The sequence below is a fragment of the Branchiostoma belcheri genome, unplaced genomic scaffold (genome assembly GCF_001625305.1).
Source record: "Branchiostoma belcheri isolate BF01 breed outbred unplaced genomic scaffold, Haploidv18h27 scaffold51, whole genome shotgun sequence".
In the NCBI taxonomy this organism is placed as follows: domain Eukaryota; kingdom Metazoa; phylum Chordata; class Leptocardii; order Amphioxiformes; family Branchiostomatidae; genus Branchiostoma; species Branchiostoma belcheri.
Genome location: NW_017804143.1, coordinates 905,540 through 926,896, shown reverse-complemented (window position 1 = coordinate 926,896; position 21,357 = coordinate 905,540). Strand labels below are relative to the sequence as shown.

The 21,357-nt window shown below is 43.9% G+C and overlaps 1 protein-coding gene across 1 annotated transcript in view; it reads left to right on the top strand.

Moving 5' to 3' along the window:
• Positions 1-11,713: 11,713 nt before the first annotated feature.
• Positions 11,714-21,357, top strand: part of LOC109480438 (IgGFc-binding protein-like) — a 35,339-nt gene continuing 25,695 nt past the window's right edge. The window contains exons 1-18 of the mRNA XM_019782627.1: positions 11,714-11,765; positions 11,915-12,157; positions 12,763-12,882; positions 13,315-13,434; positions 13,895-14,008; positions 14,654-14,767; positions 15,768-16,021; positions 16,398-16,681; positions 17,054-17,331; positions 17,582-17,781; positions 18,134-18,290; positions 18,555-18,814; positions 19,048-19,325; positions 19,481-19,752; positions 19,887-20,086; positions 20,363-20,519; positions 20,694-20,953; positions 21,070-21,347. Coding sequence (XP_019638186.1) covers positions 11,714-11,765; positions 11,915-12,157; positions 12,763-12,882; positions 13,315-13,434; positions 13,895-14,008; positions 14,654-14,767; positions 15,768-16,021; positions 16,398-16,681; positions 17,054-17,331; positions 17,582-17,781; positions 18,134-18,290; positions 18,555-18,814; positions 19,048-19,325; positions 19,481-19,752; positions 19,887-20,086; positions 20,363-20,519; positions 20,694-20,953; positions 21,070-21,347 — 3,641 coding nt within the window. The remainder of the gene's footprint in view (positions 11,766-11,914; positions 12,158-12,762; positions 12,883-13,314; positions 13,435-13,894; positions 14,009-14,653; positions 14,768-15,767; positions 16,022-16,397; positions 16,682-17,053; positions 17,332-17,581; positions 17,782-18,133; positions 18,291-18,554; positions 18,815-19,047; positions 19,326-19,480; positions 19,753-19,886; positions 20,087-20,362; positions 20,520-20,693; positions 20,954-21,069; positions 21,348-21,357) is intronic.

Here is a 21,357-nt window from a genome sequence, read left to right as displayed (position 1 = left end):
CGGAATCACGGAATTGATCTTTGGCTAGACGACATTGTGCCCTTGGAAAAGGCACTTCACATGACTTCCTTCACTCCACCCAGGTGTAAAATGGGTGCCTGACTTCAGTTAAGGAGGTAAAAGGTGGTGGAAGGAAAGGGATAGGCTCTGCCTTCATTTACCGTACCTTAGTCATAGTGGATTAACAACCCACTCCCCAGTCGGCATAAAACAAGTCTGAGACTACCTTCCCCTTACACTCCAAGCAGAGGTTGATGGGGGAAGATCGTTACCTTTTTATATGAATGAACTATATCATATATAGTATATGGCACGTTTTTTGGTCGCTACCTCCACCACCTTGGGTGGCAAATTGGACCCTCTTTGGCCAATGGATACTGCCTGGCCAATTTTGTACTGTCTTTTCGCCACCATAGGATCTGCTTGGAGATTACCTTTCCCTTACTAGCATGATATGGCAACACCCTCTACATCCAACCACAATTTGAAAATATTGTTGACGACTACTTAAACATACAATTATCAGGCGATAACCTGTCATAACGACTTGGGTCGGGTACGCCGCCTTGGAAACACGTACATGTTATCAACCGCCGGCCTCTTTTGTTGCGAGCGGAAAGCAATTAGAACATACCGATTGTGACGTTCCCGCCTCGCTATCTGGGGTAATTTATTAGACATTTCATTGGTGCCAGCATTTAGGTCAATGGAGGGGTAGACTTTGGACTCAATATGTCAGACCTTTTATAAGTTGACCCCTGCAACCCCTTGTCTCATCGCGTAGTAATTTTTCTCCATCATTTGAATCTCTCTCTGTCAGGGAGAGTTCGAGTTCGTATAGAGGCTGCGGTCGTCGCTGAAAGGTCCTCATTTTATGACTTCCTCTCCTACTATATCTACCACAATTGGCGGATCAAACTAGCTGACTCCAGCAACGTGTCTGTACTAAGGCGGTCCGTTTGCGTAACAGGTGTGTGCAAACACATCAATTACCTGACAAGTTTAAATCGGACACACCCAGGTCAGAGACAGAGAGACCCCTCCCACGACTCGCGTTCCGGTCTTGAGAGCGGACGCTCACGCCCCGACTTTTTACTCAGTCTTTCCCGACGACTTCGGACGCCACGAAGCGCGTCTCTGAGAGGAAAGTTTACGACGTTGGCCGATCGCGACCGACTGGAATGGTGGTCTCCAAAGTGCCGCTGGTTCTCTTCTTGCTTGCAGCGACCTTCGGTGAGTCCTTCGTTCGTTCGTTCTTTTCGTTCGTTTGCCCAGGCTTGGCGCTTTTGTAGCTCTTGTTTGTCCGTGTGTGTGTCTGACCCCTTAGCCTAGCGTTGCTAAAGCAGAACTCGAAGCACATATGCTGGCCATACTGTACATTTCTTAAGTTGTGTACATCTTAACAAAGAATATTAATATTTTACTAGCGTTCGGGTGCTTTTGCGACGCCTATCCACCTTTTGTGCGAAAAATTCTACACAAGCACAATAGTACATAGAATAACAGTTATCCAACACAAGGGTATGATAACGAATGGACAAAATACTAGACATGATTGCCAACAACTTTCCAATCAATTTAACAACAATTCGCGCAAGTTCACTACAGCCAGTATACCTATGTATGTAACGACACAAAACTACCACCACAAAAATCCAGTCTTCTTTCGAGGCATTTCATAGCCACGCACAATTTTATACATGTTGGGATCTTTCAGAAGGGTTTATATACATATTCTTATAAATTTTTTGTTCAGTTATAATAAAACGTAACGGTTTTTTTACACTATCACCAGTCAAATACGTATCGTGTTTCGTCCGCCTTATCTTCCTCGTATTGTTTTTCTCTGTGTACCAAAAGGAAAAGTTTGTCAAAACTGTCCACATCTTCGACCCTGTTAAGTCCACAAAGGACAAAAAAGACGTCAGCGACCGGTCAGCCTGTGTTGTTTTCATATAAACACTCGACATTGACACTTTTACATCCACTGTACAAAAACAATAGGCTGGTCACAAATTTACTAAAATAACGCGGGCTAATAAAAAATTCATGAATGTCGATGGTAAAACTATGTAATAGATCAAATCATAAATATCACCAATGCATAGCTCTAGGGCAAAATGTTTTTTTCGAAGCTATGATAGTGACTACAGTCGACGTGTGGCCATACACTTCACGGCCCTCAACAGAACATTTCACTCGATCAAACTCTACTTGACTTGCAATTGGGATCGATTTAACAATATTGATTGGTTAAACAAAATCAAAGATGACAATGACGTCGCGTTCGGTTGCAGACATAGTCCTATCAAAGTTTTTTCAAAGTGGTTTATCTAGACTGCTACATTGGAAATTTGGATATTGTAATTTTCTTATACACAACCAGTGATCCTACCTTGCTCACGTTTCGATGTCTATCAGACACTTTCCTCAAAGTAAGGTAAGAAGTACTAGTATCCCTGGTTGTTTATAGGAAAATCCTAATATCCCATGTTCTACCAATCTGATAGAATTAAATTATTTTTGGACTGTTTTATCTTGTTCGTGGATCTCAATATTGCTGAAAACAAATCATTTGCCCTGATCCAAACTCTAACCCATTCAGGCATAGAACTAGCTAGCTAGACACGGCTCTGAACACAGTTCGTCCCACTGGCCTACGTACCATGCCTGTCCAGTGATTCTGTCCTGCGTAATTAATCCCTGAAAAAACATTCCCAGAAAAAAAATGCGATTCATACACAGAGGGATACAACCGCGGAATAATTTCTCCACTACTATGAGCTTTTGGAATGGAAGGTTTTAGTTCTTTTAATCATTAGATTTGTTATTTGGACTGTTATAGTCTATCCATGCTGTTTTGATGTTGTACCTTTATGTATTGTTATGTCAGTTCCCCCTGACCACTGTAGCTAAAGATAGCTAAAGGATATATATATACATGATATACGTGGATCATAAACTCAAACTTGAGAGGCTTGTATTTCTTTGAGAATGAGGGTTAAATCGGTTGATTGACTTTGAACGCAAGTAATAAGTACCTCTTGATGACGTGTGGCATCGAAAATTCCCACAGTGAAGTTCGCCCACAAGTCAAATACTCAGTAGCGTTATTTTAGTCTACAGTACTGAAGAACCGTGACCAGACCACCGCCCCCGTAATATAGTCTCTATCAGACTACCTACGCTGGCTATGTATAGGAGAATATTTGCCAGGGGAGTTAAATTGCCTTGGGGTTTGACTGGCCGCGCAGTTAGGAGCCTGAGAGAAACAACCCTCCCGCGGACGGTCTCCCTTGGCCAATTTTTCTCCCTTTTTGCCGAATTCTGCGATCCGTATTCCCGTAGAAAGGCCTGGTGGAGGCTACCCGTAACACCACTCCCGCGTAGCGCGGTTCTGTTTGTAAACAGTCGTTGACATTTGAAACAATCGATGGCATATCGCTGACTGCCAGTACGTTCGAGCGTATCATAACATTTTTGAGGGGCAAATAGTATATATAAGACGTGTAAATAACAACATTTACATTGCAAGTGTACGATAGCATCGGGGAAAATAGTAAGGGCATTAGTGAAAAAAATACCACACGCTGGGATTCGAACCCATGTCAAAAAGCTTAATTGTAAAACCGTAACCCTCTATAGCACGAAACATTACGGTGTTAACGAAGCGTTCCATACACTGAAAATGTGTTGGTCTTCGGTATGACATCGGCCGTTTCAAAAGGTAACAACCGTATACGCATGAGACATGTCCAAAGACATGTAGTACTACATAACTTTCTCAATTCTGTATTTAAAACGGAGAAATGTGGTAATGGTATCAGCCCAATCTCGCTGTATGTTGCTAGACAATGTATCCTTTTCTGTGGCGTCTCACACTTCATTGGTTCTCAAGACGCGTAGTGTTCCTGTCTACGTTCTGCCCGGATCAGGCACAAAACCAACGAAACCAATGCATAAATCAGAACCTGAGCCTTTTGAAAAATTTTCGAAGGCCGCCACACATTTTGCCTTACGGCTACATTTTTAGAGGCTGCGACCGCCGAGGTACCAAGTATTTCGCAGATGGCTCAACAAATTTCATCGACAAAGAACGAGTTTTCGTCCTTCCGGATTTTATTAACTTTTAAATCGTACATGTGCGTGGTGTATCATCACATTCCAATGATAACATCAAGGATCACACAAATTCAATTTTGGTAGCTCAACTGTCAGGTCGTGTGGTGTAACGGTTCAAGAGGTCCCGAGTTCGAGTCCTGCCATGCCACCGATCTTGTGCCCTTGGGAAAGGCACTTTACACGAAGTCTATCCCCAGTTACCTCAGGTAAAAACGAGTATGTCCGTTGTTCGTGCGTTTGTCTGCGTTGGTGGCTTCATAAAAATAAGTTGAAAAAACTTGAGTGTGCCGTCGCCAGGTATTGTGATGAATGTTAGAATAGAAAAAAAAAACAACTGTCGCTAAGGATTCTCCCTTGGATTACGCACGTTTGCCTCAGCTGACACGTTCGACAACGTGAGTGGACTAAATCAAGCATTAGGAAACTTGATCTGTCTGGTCTTTGTGATTTTATTTGTTCTCAAGTACTTGTAGTTATTTTAAGACGGGTCAGAAGTGACATAGCTTCCTTCAAAGAGAAAGGCAAGTCCTGTTTGCTTCGTCACGGATGGAGTGACTGTCATGGCCGACGTGGGCGCTGGCGAAAAGCAGCCGTGACGACACATTACTATATAGCCTCCACCAGGCTTTCCTATGGGGGTACTGATCGCAAAAATTCGGTAATACAGCACGTCGGCAGAACGTACTGCACCTGTGCGAAACCTGTTATGTGTTGTGCATAGCAATTCTCCCTCAGAATGTAATGTGTTGTGCATAGCCGTGACCACACATTACCATACTAGCCTTCACCAGGCCTTCCTACGGGGGTACTCGCAGAATTCGGTAATAAAGCACGTCGGCAGAACGTACTGCACCTGTGCGAAACCTGTTATGCTAGGCACAACTATGTAACATAGTTGTGCCTAGCAATTCGACAGAACGTCTCCCTCAGAATGTAATGTGTTGTACATAGCCGTGACGACACATTACTATACTAGCCTCCACCAGGCCTTCCTATGGGGGTACTGATCTCACCTGTGTGAAACCTTGTGTTGTGCATAGCAATTCGTCAGAACGTCTCCATCAGAATGTAATGTGTTGTACATAGCCGTGACCACACATTACTATACTAGCCTCCACCAGGCTTTCCTATGGGGGTACTGATCGCAGAATTCGGTAATAAAGCACGTCGTACGTACCGCACCTGTGCGAAACCTGTTATGTGTTGTGCATAGCAATTCTCCCTCAGAATGTAATGTGTTGTGCATAGCCGTGACCACACATTACTATACTAGCCTCCACCAGGCCTTCCTATGGGGGTACTGATCGTAGAAGTTGCCAATACAGCACGTCGGCAGAACGTACTGCACCTGTGCAAAACCTGTTATGTGTTGCGCATAGCAATTCTCCCTCAGAATGTAATATGTTGTTCATAGCCGTGACCACACATTGCTATACTAGCCTCCACCAGGCCTTCCTATGGGGGTACTGATCGCAGAATTCGGTAATATAGCACGTCGGCAGAACGTACTGCACCTGTGCGAAACCTGTTATGTGTTGTGCATAGCAATTCTCCCTCAGAATGTTTTTTTATGTGTTGAACATAGCCGTGACGACACATTACTATACTAGCCTCCACAATTCTGTGTATACATGTTGAAGGTGATTCGTTCTCGTTTGTAAAAAAAAAGCGAACGTTATCAGAATTTTACAGCCACTGAGGACCTTCACTACAACCAATATATGTCCTGAAATGTGTTGTCAGACATTTTACGTAACTCTCAAGCTATTCTTAATATTTTGTAAATCATGCACACAACGCCCAACCTGGAACACAAATAACTTGTCCAATAGAAGTCAGGCACATTGTTGAAGTCAGCATTATGATATTGTTCTTTCACGAAAAGGTCTTTTCAATCCAACAATTTCTCCTACGTAAGGAAGCGTCGTATTCCCATTTGCATAGTGTACAGTTTCATAAGCAAGTGTTTGTCTTCCTCTTTTTGCTTGGTTCCACGTCCTGAACTTGTCAGGCATGTTGAACTAGTGTCGGTTAACGTCTGTAGAACATCTGTGAGTCTGTCGGTGTCGTGTATTGTCGGCATGACGTCCTTTGTTTTGTCGTCACGAATTGGTCTTTCCAAAGGGAACATGTCTGGACGCAAACTACAAACCGGGCCAAACAAGCCTCTTTGTTATCGGACAAGTTGTTTGCAACAGTCTACGATAAGGCATGCGAGCCCACAGATGGCTCGTTCTCACTCCAATTGGGGCTTTAAACGGTTTTTGTTGCTAACTGCGCGGTAACATTCGTCGTAAGGTTTGAACCACTCATACCGGGAAGTGTTGTGGGTTCTTTAACGTGTGTGGGTCGTGGCTCTCCCCAAACATGGGACCTCATTTAGCTAGGTACTCGTTTACACCTGAGTGGAGTGAGGACAGTCTTGTAAAGTGCCTTTTCCAAGAGCACAAGATAGGTGACATGATAGGACTCGAACCCGGGACCTCTTGGTATTGAGTCGAACACGCTACCGCTTACGCCACACGACCCCACCTTGTGGTCTTGGGAAAGGCCCTTTACTTCTATTTCCTTACTCGACTAAGCTGAAATTAAGTACCTATCTTCGGTTAGGGACGTCCTCTCGGGTGTGACGTAAAGCGGAGGCCTCATATGTTTAAGGAGAGCAATTTAAAGATCCCACCACACGTATCGAAACTGTGAGTGGTTCAAACCTTACAGTCCGGTCTATCGTAGCTTGTACTTACCATACAAAACTGGTGAGTTACGCCTAATGCTGAGGCCATATTGCCAAACCGGGGCCCGACCGGGCTGTTTACATGAACGAAAAATCAATGTTTTTTCGGGAATATACACAAATAGTACTCATGGTTACCTTTTAAACTTTTTGTTTTGTTGTCTTTTATATAGTACTTTTCGTTCCCGAAAGCTACCCTGTCGGGCCCCGGTTTGGAAGTCTGACCTCAGCAGTTTATCGATTTTATATGCGAAACCAAGAAAAGAGAGAAACTAACGCCCTTGTTGACTTAACGTTATTAAGTAGACTGGTACGCACTAATTGGGATAACGGCGCAGGCATATGTCACCATTACTTCCCGATAAAGGGACAGGTCATGACGTCCGTACTTAATTTAGAACTGTCTCATTAAGTGGTTACTTAAGTGGTTACTATCCATTGCCGCATCTGCATGGTGTACAAAATGACTTATAAATTGGTGGACGTACCAACTACTAAGCACCTAATACCAGCACAGAAAAGAACAAGAAATAGCCATGCCTTCAAGTACCAGAGTTATCAACCAAGGATTGAGGTGTTCAAAAATTCATTCTTTCCTAGAACTATATCACAGAGTGGAACTCGCTGTCGCCAAGTACAGTAGGGGCATTGTCATTAGATAGCTTTAAACATTGTTTAGAGTTAGATGTCCAAGGGTTAGGTATAACAAGCCGTTCGGTGTAATGTATCCAGCTGCCGCCGCGCCGCGTGGCTGTGAAGCTGGTCTGTTACGCCAAAGGGCGGTTATACCTGTTATACAGATACAGATCTGTGACCGCTCCTGTGCGTCGAAAATCGGTCTTCATTTCCTCATGAGGACACAACTCGGCAAATGATGACCTGTATGCCTACTCATCTGTCGCATCGACAGAAGAATTCAACATACTGTCCATTACATCATGTTTATACGTAAACAACATACTATCCATTACATGTTTACAAATAAACAACATACTATCCTTTACATCATCATGTTTTAATTGAAGTGAAACGTTTGGATTTCTTCGTCGAATATCGTGGGAAACAAAAACAAAATGCTGATGGTTCAGTCGCGCATCAGTAGTTTAAATCTGATCCTTGTTTAGACGACTAGGTAAAACATGTAGAGTATTTTTGAGTTACAATTTGCGTGAATTAACAATTAAGTTGAGTTACAACTTGCGTACATCATTCAACGTAAACCATTTTCAAGGTAAAGCATATACTCTTAGTGTGACATAAAACACTCTAGCGTAGGAACATGTGCTGTAGACACAAAATACAATCACTAACCTGCTTGTACCTTGTTTGAGTGTTACCAGGGACCTAAAGCTGACCTTGTCATTGTAGTAACGGGTGTAGAACGCTGTTTGGTTCTTGTTTGGTGTTACCTAAAGTTTGTTGTCAATTTTTTGTAGGAACAGTAGTAACAGTGGCATCGCGTGGCGTAATGGTCCCGGGTTCGATCCCCTGATATACCCTACCTTGGGACAGGCACTTTACACGACATTCCTCACTGTACGGTGGAGTAACACTCACCCGGCCTTTCGGCCAATCGTTGATACTGTGTCCAAACACTGATGAGGACACAGACGGATTTGTTGTCACCAATGTGCCAAGATCTGCACATTTGCCACTAAGAACAGTACATTTTTAAATACTAGAAACAGGTGTTGCCTCTTGTCGGGAGGAGGAAGCTTAAACTTGTTGCTGCTCTCGTGTATCGTTATTGCAGCAACAAGTGTTTCTTGTCAGGTGTTTAAAGTTTCACTCTATTTCACTCTTGTGTGGAGATCGTTAACAGGTGTAACAGCCCTCTTACTTATTGTCAGGTGTTACCTTAAGCTTGTGGTAACACTCTTGTGTAGGTACAGTTATTGTAGTAACAGGTGTAGTAGCCTGTATTGTTTCTTGTAGAGTTTCTTGTAACGTTACATAAAGTGTGTTGTAACACTAGCGTTGTCGTGTAGCGTTGTATTGTAGTAACAAGTACTGTAACATGTTAGACTCTTATTGGTGTTATCTAAAGCTACCTACATGTGTTACCTACATGTAAAGCTTGTTGTAACACTCTTGTGTAGGTACCGTTATTTTAGTAACAGGTGAAGTGGCCTGTATTGTAGGGTGTTACCTAAAGCACCACTGTTCTTATGTGTAGACAGTTATTGTAGTAACAGGTGTAGTAGCCTGTATTGTTTCTTGTAGGGTGTTACCTTATAAGCTTGTTGTACATGTAATAGTGTTCTCGTGTATGGACCGTTATTGTAGTAACAAGTAATATGTTAGAGTCTTATTGGTGTTATCTAAAGCTTGTGCTGTTGGTAGGGACCGTTTTTGTAATAACAGGTGTACATGTAGTAGCCTGCTGTATTGTTTCTTGTAAGGTGTTACGAGTACCTACATGTAAAGCTTGTTGTAACACTAGTGCTCTTATGTATGTAGGGACCGTTATTGTAGTTACTATATTGTAACATGTTAGACTCTTATTGGTGTTATCTGGCTTGTGTGTTACCTGCATGCAAAGCTTGTTGTAGCACTAGTGTTCTTATGTAGGGACCGTTATTGTAGTAACAGGTGTAGTAGCGTGTATTGTTTCTTGTAGGGTGTTACCCAAAGCTTGTTGCGCCGCCTTATCGTCCGGCATGTTTGTTCGGTCATTTAAGGGCTCTGATTGCCCAGGGTGTCGCCGCGGTGACACGCAGGCATGTAGAGGTCACCCTCTGACGTAGTCGGCCTTGTTCCAGCGCGATGCGGGGGCGTTGTGCTGTAATAAAGAGACCTGCAGGTTGATGGATTGTGCATTCCTTATCTTAACCGTTCTCCATAAATTCCGACGCTTGAACGCTTCCAAATCTACCAAACGTGGGGTCGTGTGGCGTAGCGGCAGAGTGTTCGACTCGGAACCAAGAAGTCCCGGGTTCGAGTCCTGACATGCCACCGATCTTGTGCCCTTGGGAAAGGCACTTTACACGACTTTCCTCACTTTGCTCAGGTGAAAATGAGTACTATATTGTTCCTTGTGTTGGCGGCATTAATATAAGTTGAAAAAACTTGAGTGTGTCGTCACCACGTCTTGTGACTACATGTTAGGCTATAAAAAATTTACCAAATTCTGGTGGCGTGCAGGTCACCACATTACAGTGTAGCTTTAGTATGTTTAGTTGCGTCATATCACTCTACGCGTCTAAACAGGCTGAACTATAACTATATACAACTACAAGTACGGACACATAACTCAGTTTATATTTGCGTTGATCATAAATCATGAGTGGCCGCCGGCTGACCCGGCAGTTACCCGTTGCTCGTGTTGCAACTGGATCAAAGTTCACGGTCTGTATGTCTTTTTAATTACCCAAGGTTACGGTCATTATGAAGTTCTTATCTGGTACAGCTTCCTGCTGTTACAGACAAAGGGCTTGTCCTGTCATATTAATACTAGTAACGTGTGGTTTGGGGGATGGTAGGTGGGAGGTCGTTTGGCGCGTGTGGCGTCGGGCCCTAAGAACTTTAAGCCCCTGTCACAAATAGTCGAATACGTCCCCACGACTTTGACTTCATTAGGATCCACAATTAGCGTACAACTGTAGCTATTCTTCCTGAGCTTGAAATGGAAATAAAGAGTCTATTATTCGAGATACGGTCATACCATACTCTGTGTGTTTACCCATTTGTTCAACCTTCATGACCATGTATATATTTTATATTGAAGGCAACTTTTTGCCAAACTTTTTTTTTATTCGGATGCTCGCATCAGTTTTGGGGTTTCCAGAGGATGTCATCCATATAATCAAATCAACATGGCCTAACAGGAAAAAACGTCTGCTTTATTTCAAATCGCTCTAGTAAATTTCGACGCCCTGAAAATAAATCTTCAGACAAACATGTACACGGCCGATTGACAGGGACAACACACTCGACGGACCAGAGAGGTGAAGGGACGTCTGCGCGTACGGCCGATGTGTGCACAGGTCGTTTACCCAGCAACAACTCTCAGGAGTTCCATAAATATTTGTTAAGCACACAGGCCGGAAAAATAGTTGACAGTTGTTCCTTGTAATACAGCACACTCTGCAAGCAGAAATTGATGAAAATTGAGAACTTTTAATACAATAGTAATATAATATGAACCGTCAGCAACCCATCACTGTATGGTCATTTCTTAGCCTCCCCTTTTCTTTTTTCCTGCTGGACACTGATCTCAAAGCAATTTTTTCCGTGGCTGCGGAGACAGGATCAAATTTTCCAGGCAGTACCCATTGGCCAGACAATTACCATTTCGCCTTCTGTCTGGCAAATGGATACAGCCTTGCCAATTTGATTCTGGTATTTGCAGCCACCAAAAGATCTGCTTAGATATTATAAAAGATCTGCTTGGAGATTAGCTGGACACCAGTGTAGCACCACTCTAAGAGGCCCTGGCCTAGGCATTCCCACAACGAATTCCAGGTATTGCAGCCTGACGTGGAAAGTTTAGGTTAAACATACAGTATCTGACAAACTCGTGACTAATATGTTGCTACAAAAATCCATCCTCAATGCAAATTAATCTACTGATTCAAAAGACATTGTTTTCGTTTGTTTTTGTAGGTTCTGGAAGTACACAATGCGATGAGACACGTAGGACCCCGGCAGGCCGGATAACCTCGCCGGGGTACCCTAGCGACTACCCACCAAGAACAGACTACACATGGTGCGTCAATGTAGAGGGCGCTACAGGTACGTATGGAAACTTAAGCTGTTGTGTTACGCCGAATTTGGTTATACGGCTATAACGATACAGATACAGAAACGTAAGGGGAAGGTACAGATAGAGAGACTGGCAGAGGGATATGGATGTAGATGGATATAGATGAGACAGACCGAAAGAAGAAGGAAGGAGAAGGGACCGACAGTTAACGAGAGGAAGAGGGCGAAGAAAATATTAAATCTCATTATATATTAATGTATAGTATACTTCTACAAAAGGTGTAATCAGCTAGAGAATACATTGATGGTGCAAAAAAAAACCACTGTCATCTTGATTTTTGGGTGCCATTTCAGGCATAGATATCACTTTTCTTGGTGAATTTCACTTGGAAATCAACGAGGACAATGACGGGACATCTGCGTGTAAGGATGCCCTGGAGATAGGAGAGGGACTCGTCCCTTTCCAGAACACGATCGGCGTCTTCTGTGGAAACAGCACCCCGCCGGCGCAGAGGGTGGACACTAGGCAGATGTGGCTGAACCTGTACTCAGACAGGAACGTGGAAATGTCGGGATTCCAACTAGTATACAGAGCAGGTACGTAAAAAGCAATGTTATAAAACAGAAATGTTCACAGTACCTGCAATCAGGTGATCGCTTTTTATATTTCTGCATAAAATGCTGATAGAAGAACTTCACTGACAGCTGCAGCGTCAAATTGTATTATTGGCAGCCAAATACAACTTCAAGGCGGCAAAACAAAAATATTCAGGTTGAGAAAATCTGTCTAATACAGAAATTTACTGCCAGATCTTATCACGTTTTCGTCATCATTTCATACTTAAAGTATTTTGAAATAGCCCAGAAACCAGCTGCGTGAGGTTTCTCTTCATTTAATGGGTACTGCGGATTTAACAATATCTAGAACCAGCCTACGATACGAAGCAATCAACCTCTTTCCGTTATCAACATCACATTTTTCTCTCCAGATATCAATATTCTATGGGATAGGCCCCGTTTGGCCACCCTGAAATTGCATTGGATGCATTTTAAACAGATCTGTGTCTGTTTGCCAGAGACCTACTACAAGGAAGGTCTTGTAATTGCAAGTTATAGGTGGTATGCTTTTGGTTCGCATATGGACGTCCATTGGGATGTGTTCTGTGAGATAACTTTTATTGTTTATCGTCCCCATTCTCCAGACCTCGACGTGTGCTACAGCTCTCCCTGTACTAACGGAGGCACGTGTATGTCTGACCTCATCACCTACACGTACACCTGTCAATGCCCACCTGGATGGCAAGGAACGAGGTGTGAAATCGGTGAGTCGAGCTCAATTACTAGTGCGCCTCACAGCACGGCCACGATTTTGATGCCGTATAGCATTTTCGAGCAGGCTGTAACAAAACCAACCCCACAAGGATCTAGGGCCCCATTTACACTATGATAAAGGCCCCATTCACACAAATACGCTGTAAGCGCTTTCGATCCAGTTTCCACCGAAGCCGGATTCAAGCGGCCCCATCTGAACGCTCCAAATCGCATTGAAAGCGCCTCGATCCCAAACCACATCGGGAGGTAGTTTCAAACCGGTTTCGCCGGATCGCGATTTGCGTCTGAACGCTATGTGATTCCAATGTGACCGGTTTACTTTACGCTTCTACTGAAAACGTCTCTCCTAGGGCTATCGTAACCAATGTTCTCATCTTAGGTCCAGTCCAAGTGATTAATAAAAATGCCTTATTTTATTCCAGACGTGGACGAGTGTGCCAGCGATCCTTGTCAGAATGGCGGCGTGTGTTCTCACGAAGTGGGAGTTGATTTTTACCAGTGTACCTGTGCACCAGGATTCACTGGAGTCAACTGTGAAATAGGTGAGAATGAAGGCTAAACAAGACATAGAGAAACAAGCTTAAATCCCACTCTTTAACAGCAGTACGCTAAGATGCGACTGTCCACACGTAACGTAGTTCTATCAAATTTACATGTAATACGACATGCTAAAGAGAAGACCCTGTAATCATTAAATAATTTTATGATGCTGTAATAATGCCATGCTTCCCATTATTTTATTCTTGATTATAGGGATAAAGTTTTGTCTACAATTGTACAAGATACTGACTGATACAAGCGTTCGTTTAAAAATGGCATTGCTTTCATTACATTGTTTTTGGTGACTGAGCTGTAGGTATGTGTATGTTTGCAATTGTTCGGACAGAAAAGGTTTCCAGAAGCAGAAGTTAGACATGGACGACATGAGGGATTCAAAAGCCTAGGGCTGTATACTTCCTAAAAATCTGAAATCTCTGTTTTTCTTCTTGTTTGTTTTTCTAGATATCGATGAGTGTGAGAACGTTACCTGTCAGAACCAGGGCGGCTGTGTGGACCTGGTCAACGACTTCTTCTGCAACTGCACTGCAGGATGGGAGGGACGATTCTGCGAAAATGGTAAGATAGACACATTTCGTTTTATCAAGGACATTATATACGTCTGTATAATGTCCTTGGTTTTATAAGAGCGAAACGGTATCCCCTAGATTGAAAAAAAAGTCTTTATGATAAAGTGAATTTTAGTCTCAAAACTTGGCAATTTATGACCTTGCCTGTACATATTAAAATCTTTGTAAATATCAACAAAATTCAGACAGATGCAAAATGTTTGTGAATTTGGCTGCAATTTAACTCAAATTCGTTTTGAGGCATATACAGAAGGCAGGTGTGACCTGAATCTGGTTAGAGTGCTCCCGAACACCGGCCAACGTGTTCGGGAACGAATTCGTGGCACCGTAAGTTCGTGAATGTACATGTGTGACAAGGGCTTTAGCGTTCGTACGACGATCTTTAAATGCTAGTAAAACTTTGAACTTTATTCCAACACACAGTTTACAGAGATCAAATTTTCAGCGACCACTGTCGCCTTCATGAAGTGATTGGTCATTAATTATCCTGATGAAGGCGACAGTGGTCGCTGAAAATTTGATCTCTGTAAACGGTGTGTTGGAATAAAGTTCAATGTTTTACTATGATTACTACCAACACAGATGAACTTTCATGATGACCTTTAAATGCTTTGAAATTATCATATTTCCACAGAGACCAATGAGTGTGCGAGCGACCCCTGCCTGAACAACGGCACGTGTATAGACCTCTTCAACAACTACACGTGCGCATGCGCAGAGGGTTGGATCGGCGACAACTGTCAACTGCGTACGTTCGCAAATTATTACAATGAAATTTCTGAATTACACCATAATATTATAAGATGCTTGTCCCGACAGTCGTAGAAAAATACCTTAAGACACGGTTATGATTAACATAAGGTCTTGTCTCAACTTTGCAGCATGTATGCCATTTTTGTATATTTAAATTAACTTGAACTTATCACAATATGTATTTAGATTAATTAAAACACACTTTTGCAATCGGACACAAGCGATTACCTACCACTGCATGTTTATACATATGCGATACAATCAAACTATTGTTTTTAGTGCTAATCTGGAAACACCCTACACACTAGACGCATCACACAGCCATTTACAGACACCTTCGACTACTACTAATCTGGAGACATTTTGATGATCGTTATGACGATTTCTCCATAGTTAACGGCACCACGCCTTGCGAGTCTGACCCCTGTTTGAACGGAGGGAACTGTACCGAGGTGGAGGAGGACTACATGTGCGTGTGTCCGCCCACCTACACAGGAGTCAACTGCGAAGAAAGTAGGTTATTTCTCTCTGCGTCTGCAAAAGTTCTTAAATAACAACAGATGTATGTAAGGTATGCTTAGAAACAAGTCAGAAACAAATTTCAGATATCCCCTTTCCCCTTTCCTTCGTCAGCTATGTTCCGTTCAATTCAGAATCCATTTCTTTAAAACCTAATTCATTATGATATCATTATGATTCATTAAGATATGAATGACAGCCACGATGAATATGTCGGTAACAATGGGGAAGATACATTATAAGCTTAGAGGAATGAGAAGGGAATATGGTTGACGCAGTGTTGACATCACACATCAGAGAAGCCACGGGACTTGACTCACTGGGTCGGTGTCTGGAAGACCAGAGTGATTGGACAAAAGCTCTACATGAGAACATTTACCTTTTGTGCTGGAACAAAAGTTTTAACTTTCAACATGAAACTACCGATACAGATGAACTTTCACGATTGTATATAACGATGGCTGTTGTGTGTGCAGTCCTAGGGCCTTCTGCGGTATGCATCAGCTGGGGAGACCCACACTACATCACGTTCGACGGCACCTACGTCAACTTCCAAGGCGGCTGCACGTACAATCTCGTCCAGGCAACAGAACGAGATTCCGAGAGACCGGCCTTCCGAATCCTGGCCACCAACGAGCACAGAGGGTCGGACCTCGTGTCCTACACGGCCGGGGCGCAGGTTGAGATCTACCAGCACGTTATAACGTTGGGACTAGGCAGAGTGGTGATGGTAAGGCTGTTGTATTGACTACCACAGTTTTATCTATTTTTTTTTATTCCAACATGTAATGGCAAGACGTTGTGACGCCACACTCATCACATTCATAATGCTTACAAGTTATAACCAAGTGGAACATAAATATTGTATCCAGAACCGCGCTTCATCCAGAACCGCGCTCACTTCATGGTTTTGGATAGTCCACGGGTGTCCAGAACCGTGCCTGGCGCAAGTTTACGTTCTTGGATACGCGGAGACTATATGGCCAGAATCGTGCCTCATCCTAACTGTAACAACATATTCACACAACTAGATTGGCACGGTTTTGGACACGGTAACCCCTCTTGTCTTTCCATCCAAAAGCTTACACCGAATTTTATGTTCCCAGCTTGATGAGGTGCAGGTCACCCTTCCCCTCCAACTAGCGGAGGGCGTCAGCGTGCGCCTTAGCGGCAGGAACGTCGTCCTCCGAACGGCATTCGGCCTGCGAGTGGCTTACAACGGCAACCACCGCCTGGAAGTCATCGTGCCGCCAGCGTACACCGACAACGTCCAAGGACTGTGCGGAAACTTCAACAACGATCCACAGGACGACCTGAAAATGCCGGACGGCACCACGGCCTCGACCCACACCGAGTTTGGAAACAGCTGGGAAATTGATCTCGACGGAAGGTACATTCAAACCTAGGCGTTATGATCTATCTTAGCAGTAAATGAAAGTATCAAAGTTTATTGCAAATCCATGCCCAAGGGCTAATTGCAAGAACATGATAAATTGATAAACAGTAAAAATGATAACAGGTAATGCTAATGCTACTTTTGATATAATCATTGTTGGGTTTTATCTCTGTCAATGAGACTGAATTGTGATGATTTCACAAGGTGTATTTTTAGACTTGTAATTGAATCAAAACATCATCAACTTTACAATATCGACCTTAAAATTACCTCGCATGGAACCGTAGACAAAATGATTGAAATACCAGTACGTAACTACTTGCACTCTTATGAAATGTGACCAAAGGCCGCTTTTCTTCTCAATAGCTGTCCTGCTGCAGTGGAACCAGTAAATCCCGAACCAAACTGCGAGCCGGGACTACAGGCTGTGGTGGAGAGCGACAACTGGTGCGGCGTGATCAGAGAAACGTTCCAGTCTTGTAACGGCGTGGTGGACCCGACTCCTTACTTCGACGCCTGTGTCTACGACGTCTGTGAGTACCAAGGCAGCTTGGACGTCCTGTGTCAAAGCCTAGAGGCGTACGCGGCGGCCTGCCTGGCTAATGAGGTAGAACTGGACGACTGGAGAACTCAGACATTATGCCGTAAGTACAAAAGGACTATGTAGTATCTACTATTATTACTAGTATAACCTGACGTTTATGGTAACAAAAATACATTTTTCATGCAGTGATATGCTGTTGTTGTGTATTTTGTAGAATGTTGTATAATGTTAGACGAGGTCGCTCGTACCATTGTATTTTCTTTTCCATACATATTGTTTGTACCTGCAATAAGCCCTCGGGCATGTATTTGCAATGCTACTAAACGTTTTTTAATCATGTCGTTCTCCAGCTACATCGTGCGGAGTCCATCAGCATTACACGGCCTGCGGCAGCTCGTGCCCGGCAGTGTGCACAGACCTGACCGCCGCGGACAGCTGTGACGAGCCGTGTGTGGAGGGCTGCCAGTGCGACCAGGGCTTCGTTCTGAGCGGTCAGGACTGTATTCCGGAGGACCAGTGCGGCTGTCTCACGGATGGCATCTACCACGCGGTATGTCGGCCTCCTTAAACACTGACCAATTTCTTGTCTCTTCCTATTCTATTCATCCAATTTGTGTAAACCTGTCCAACGTTGTGGAAACCTGAGTATTTTTACACAACCAAGTCTTTTATTCATCCGACGTTTCGGTGACCGTCTGACATTGCACTGCAGCACAGGTCTCGTTGCTATAAATGCATGCTGTAGTGCAATATGAACCAGTCAGAATTGCCTTGAGGAAGGTGACAGACGGTCACCGAAACGTCGGCTGAATAAAAGGCTTGGCTGTGTAAAAACAGTCTCTTTACTCAGTTAGTTACCAACCTGATGAAACTATTCACCGTTGTGCAAACCTGTCCTACAGCTGAATGAGGAATGGGGTGTAGACAACGGACAGCGGTGCACCTGTCACAGCCAGAATAACATCACCTGCAGGGCGGTGGAGTGCAACGACGGCTTCGCTTGGAGCTTGGTGGACGGCGTGTGGGATTGCCACTGCCAGTTGGACAACAACTGTGAAGGTAGGCAGAAGCACTTGTCTACTAGACGTTTGCTGGTTGTATAAGTTCTGATAGGGAGCATGGGATGTAATGGATCTTGCAATTCAGTCCCATTCCTGAAAAATATGATAACAATAATTATCAATATTTATGAGCCATCTAACAACTACAAATTGGTCAGCTCCTACAAATCCTTGCATATGCAACATTCACTAATACAATAAAATATAATCGTAAAACGTAATCATTATTTATGCATAAAACGATTATTTGCATTTCTACAAGGAACCACACCAGAAGTAGAAGGCATCTGCGTTAGCTGGGGCGATCCTCACTACATCACCTTTGACGGAAAGAGCCTGAATTACATGGGTGCATGCACCTACATTCTCAGCAAGGCCAGTCGACAGAGCGACCAACTTCCAGCCTTTGAGATTCAGGCTACCAACGACAGAAGAGGCTCCGATCGTGTATCTTACACGGATAGTGCACTTATACACATCTATCAACATAGTGTGACCTTCGGACAAGGGCGCATTGTCACGGTAAGTTCTCTAGATCATTGTCCCCTTCCTTTAGCCTGGGTACCATCCCCAGTAGTATACTCGCAAACTCTATAACTGGTTATAGAGTTTGCGAATATACTACTGGGGATGGTACCCAGGCTACCCTTCCTTAGCGTTGCTCCTTGAAAGATAGAAGAGCCTAGTGATTCATATGGTATTGCATACAGGGCACCATGCTTGACATAGCTAACGGAAGATCTTGGTCTCTTCAGCTGAACGGCCTGCAGGCTACTCTTCCAATAGACTTGGTGGAAGGCATCAACATACAATTGAGTGGACCCAACGTCGTGCTCAGCACTACCTTCGGACTCAGGGTGTCCTTCGATGGAAACCATCGCCTAGAAGTCGTCGTACCGCCAACCTACTTCAACACTACACAGGGTATTTGTGGCAACTTCAACGATGATAAGAGCGATGACTTGACGATGCCAGATGGAAACATGGCTGCCAATGCTGTCCAGTTGGGAAACAGTTGGAAGACGAACACAAGGTGGGCATCAAGGCTTTTCTGCAGTACCTGTTTTAGAAGGAGGAGCACATGATTAAGAAAGTAAAATAGATCGATGTCATTGAACGACACACGAATCATTATGACTGATTTCATGGCATTAAGATAGGCAATAAACCTCTTGTTTTTTTTCACAGCTGCCCTGACCAAGTAGGTCCGGTGGACCCTAGCTGTGAGCCCGGGCTACAAACCATCATAGAGAGCGACGAACGGTGTGGCAAAATCATGGAAGACTTCCAGAACTGTCACAGCTTGGTTGACCCGGGTCCCTATTATGAAGCCTGTATCTACGACGTCTGCGAGTACCAAGGCAGTTTGGAACTTCTCTGCCAAAACATAGAGGCTTACGTGCAAGCTTGTGCATCGCAGGGAATAGACTTGGGCGACTGGAGAACACCAACGATATGTCGTAAGTAATGCATGTAAGAGGTTTAGATGAAGGTTTGAGGTTTTTCTACAATGCATCATTGACTTGACCTGTCTGTTATGGAATCACTGTTCTGTATATTTGTTGATTACCATGCCGTCCGCTTTATCCCTCAGCGCTATCGTGTCCAGCGAACAGTCACTACACCACCTGTGCAAGTGCCTGCCCGGCTACCTGCACCGACGTGGCGGCACCTAGTCAGTGCAACCATCCTTGTAAGGAGGCGTGTGAATGTGATCTTGGCTTTGTCCTCAGCGGTGAAGTCTGCGTTCCACAGGAGCAGTGTGGTTGTCTAATAGATGGAATCTACTACGCGGTGTGTCTTTGTTTTGAGATTATTGGACACTTTTGTGCTTGCTTCCATAGTTTTTTCCATCCTAAAATTATTATGTAAATCGATAAAAAGATTGAATCCTCATATGTATGCACTAGTCATTTTCAATTCTAGAAATCTATTATCAAATCACGTTTCGTAGTCTGTGGATTAGTCCTTCTAGTGATGATTAACGTTGACATTTGCTTTCCAACTAGACAACAGTTCCAATAAGCAACCGTGCAATATCAATTTCAATGAAACAATCCTGTCCTACAGCTAAACGAAGAGTGGGGTCTAGAAAATGGCCAGCGATGCACCTGCCGTGGAGACAACAATAGCACATGCAGGGACGTTGAATGTAACAACGGCTTCACATGGAGTTTAGTAGATGGCCAGTGGGGCTGCCACTGCCAACTGGAAACGATCTGCGAAGGTAAAATTAAACGTTTGTAAAAGGCATTCACGACTTTTTGACTGTGGCTAGTTACAACTATGAGTATGACATGTTTTCTTCTTACGATCTTTATACAAGCTTCCAACAAAGAGAATCGTTCATGGCTTTGTTTTGGCTTGTTTTGCGAAACCTCTGGAATTTTATCTTAACCAGGTACTAACCCAGAATTGGAAGGGGTCTGCGTCAGCTGGGGCGATCCTCACTACATCACCTTTGACGGAAAGAACTTGAATTACCAGGGTGCATGCACCTACATTCTCAGCAAGGCCAGTCGACAGAGCGACCAACTTCCAGCCTTTGAGATTCAGGGAACCAACGACAGAAAGGGCTCCAATCGTGTCTCTTGTACAGACAGCGCAATTATTAACATCTATCAGCATACAGTGACCCTGGCACAAGGGCGCGTTGTGACCGTAAGTACGCCTGCACATCGCCGTTGGTACTTGTGTTATCTTTGAAGCGTTATGTTTCTAGGTTCTTGCAGATGAGCTGCTAAACTAAAAGTTTGTCTTTACCTATATCTCTGCAGCTGAACGGCATGCGGGTGACTCCCCCGGTCAATCTGCCGGAAGGCATCAACGTGCAGTTCAGCGGACCTAACGTCGTGCTCAGCACTACCTTTGGACTCAGGGTGTCCTTCGACGGAAATACTCGCCTAGAAATCGTTGTACCACCAGCCTACTCTAACATAACGCAGGGCATCTGTGGCAACTTCAACGGCGACGACACCGATGACATGCTTTTGTCAAATGGAAGCATGGCTTCTAGTGCTGTGGAGTGGGGCAATAGCTGGAATGTAGATACGAGGTGGGTATTA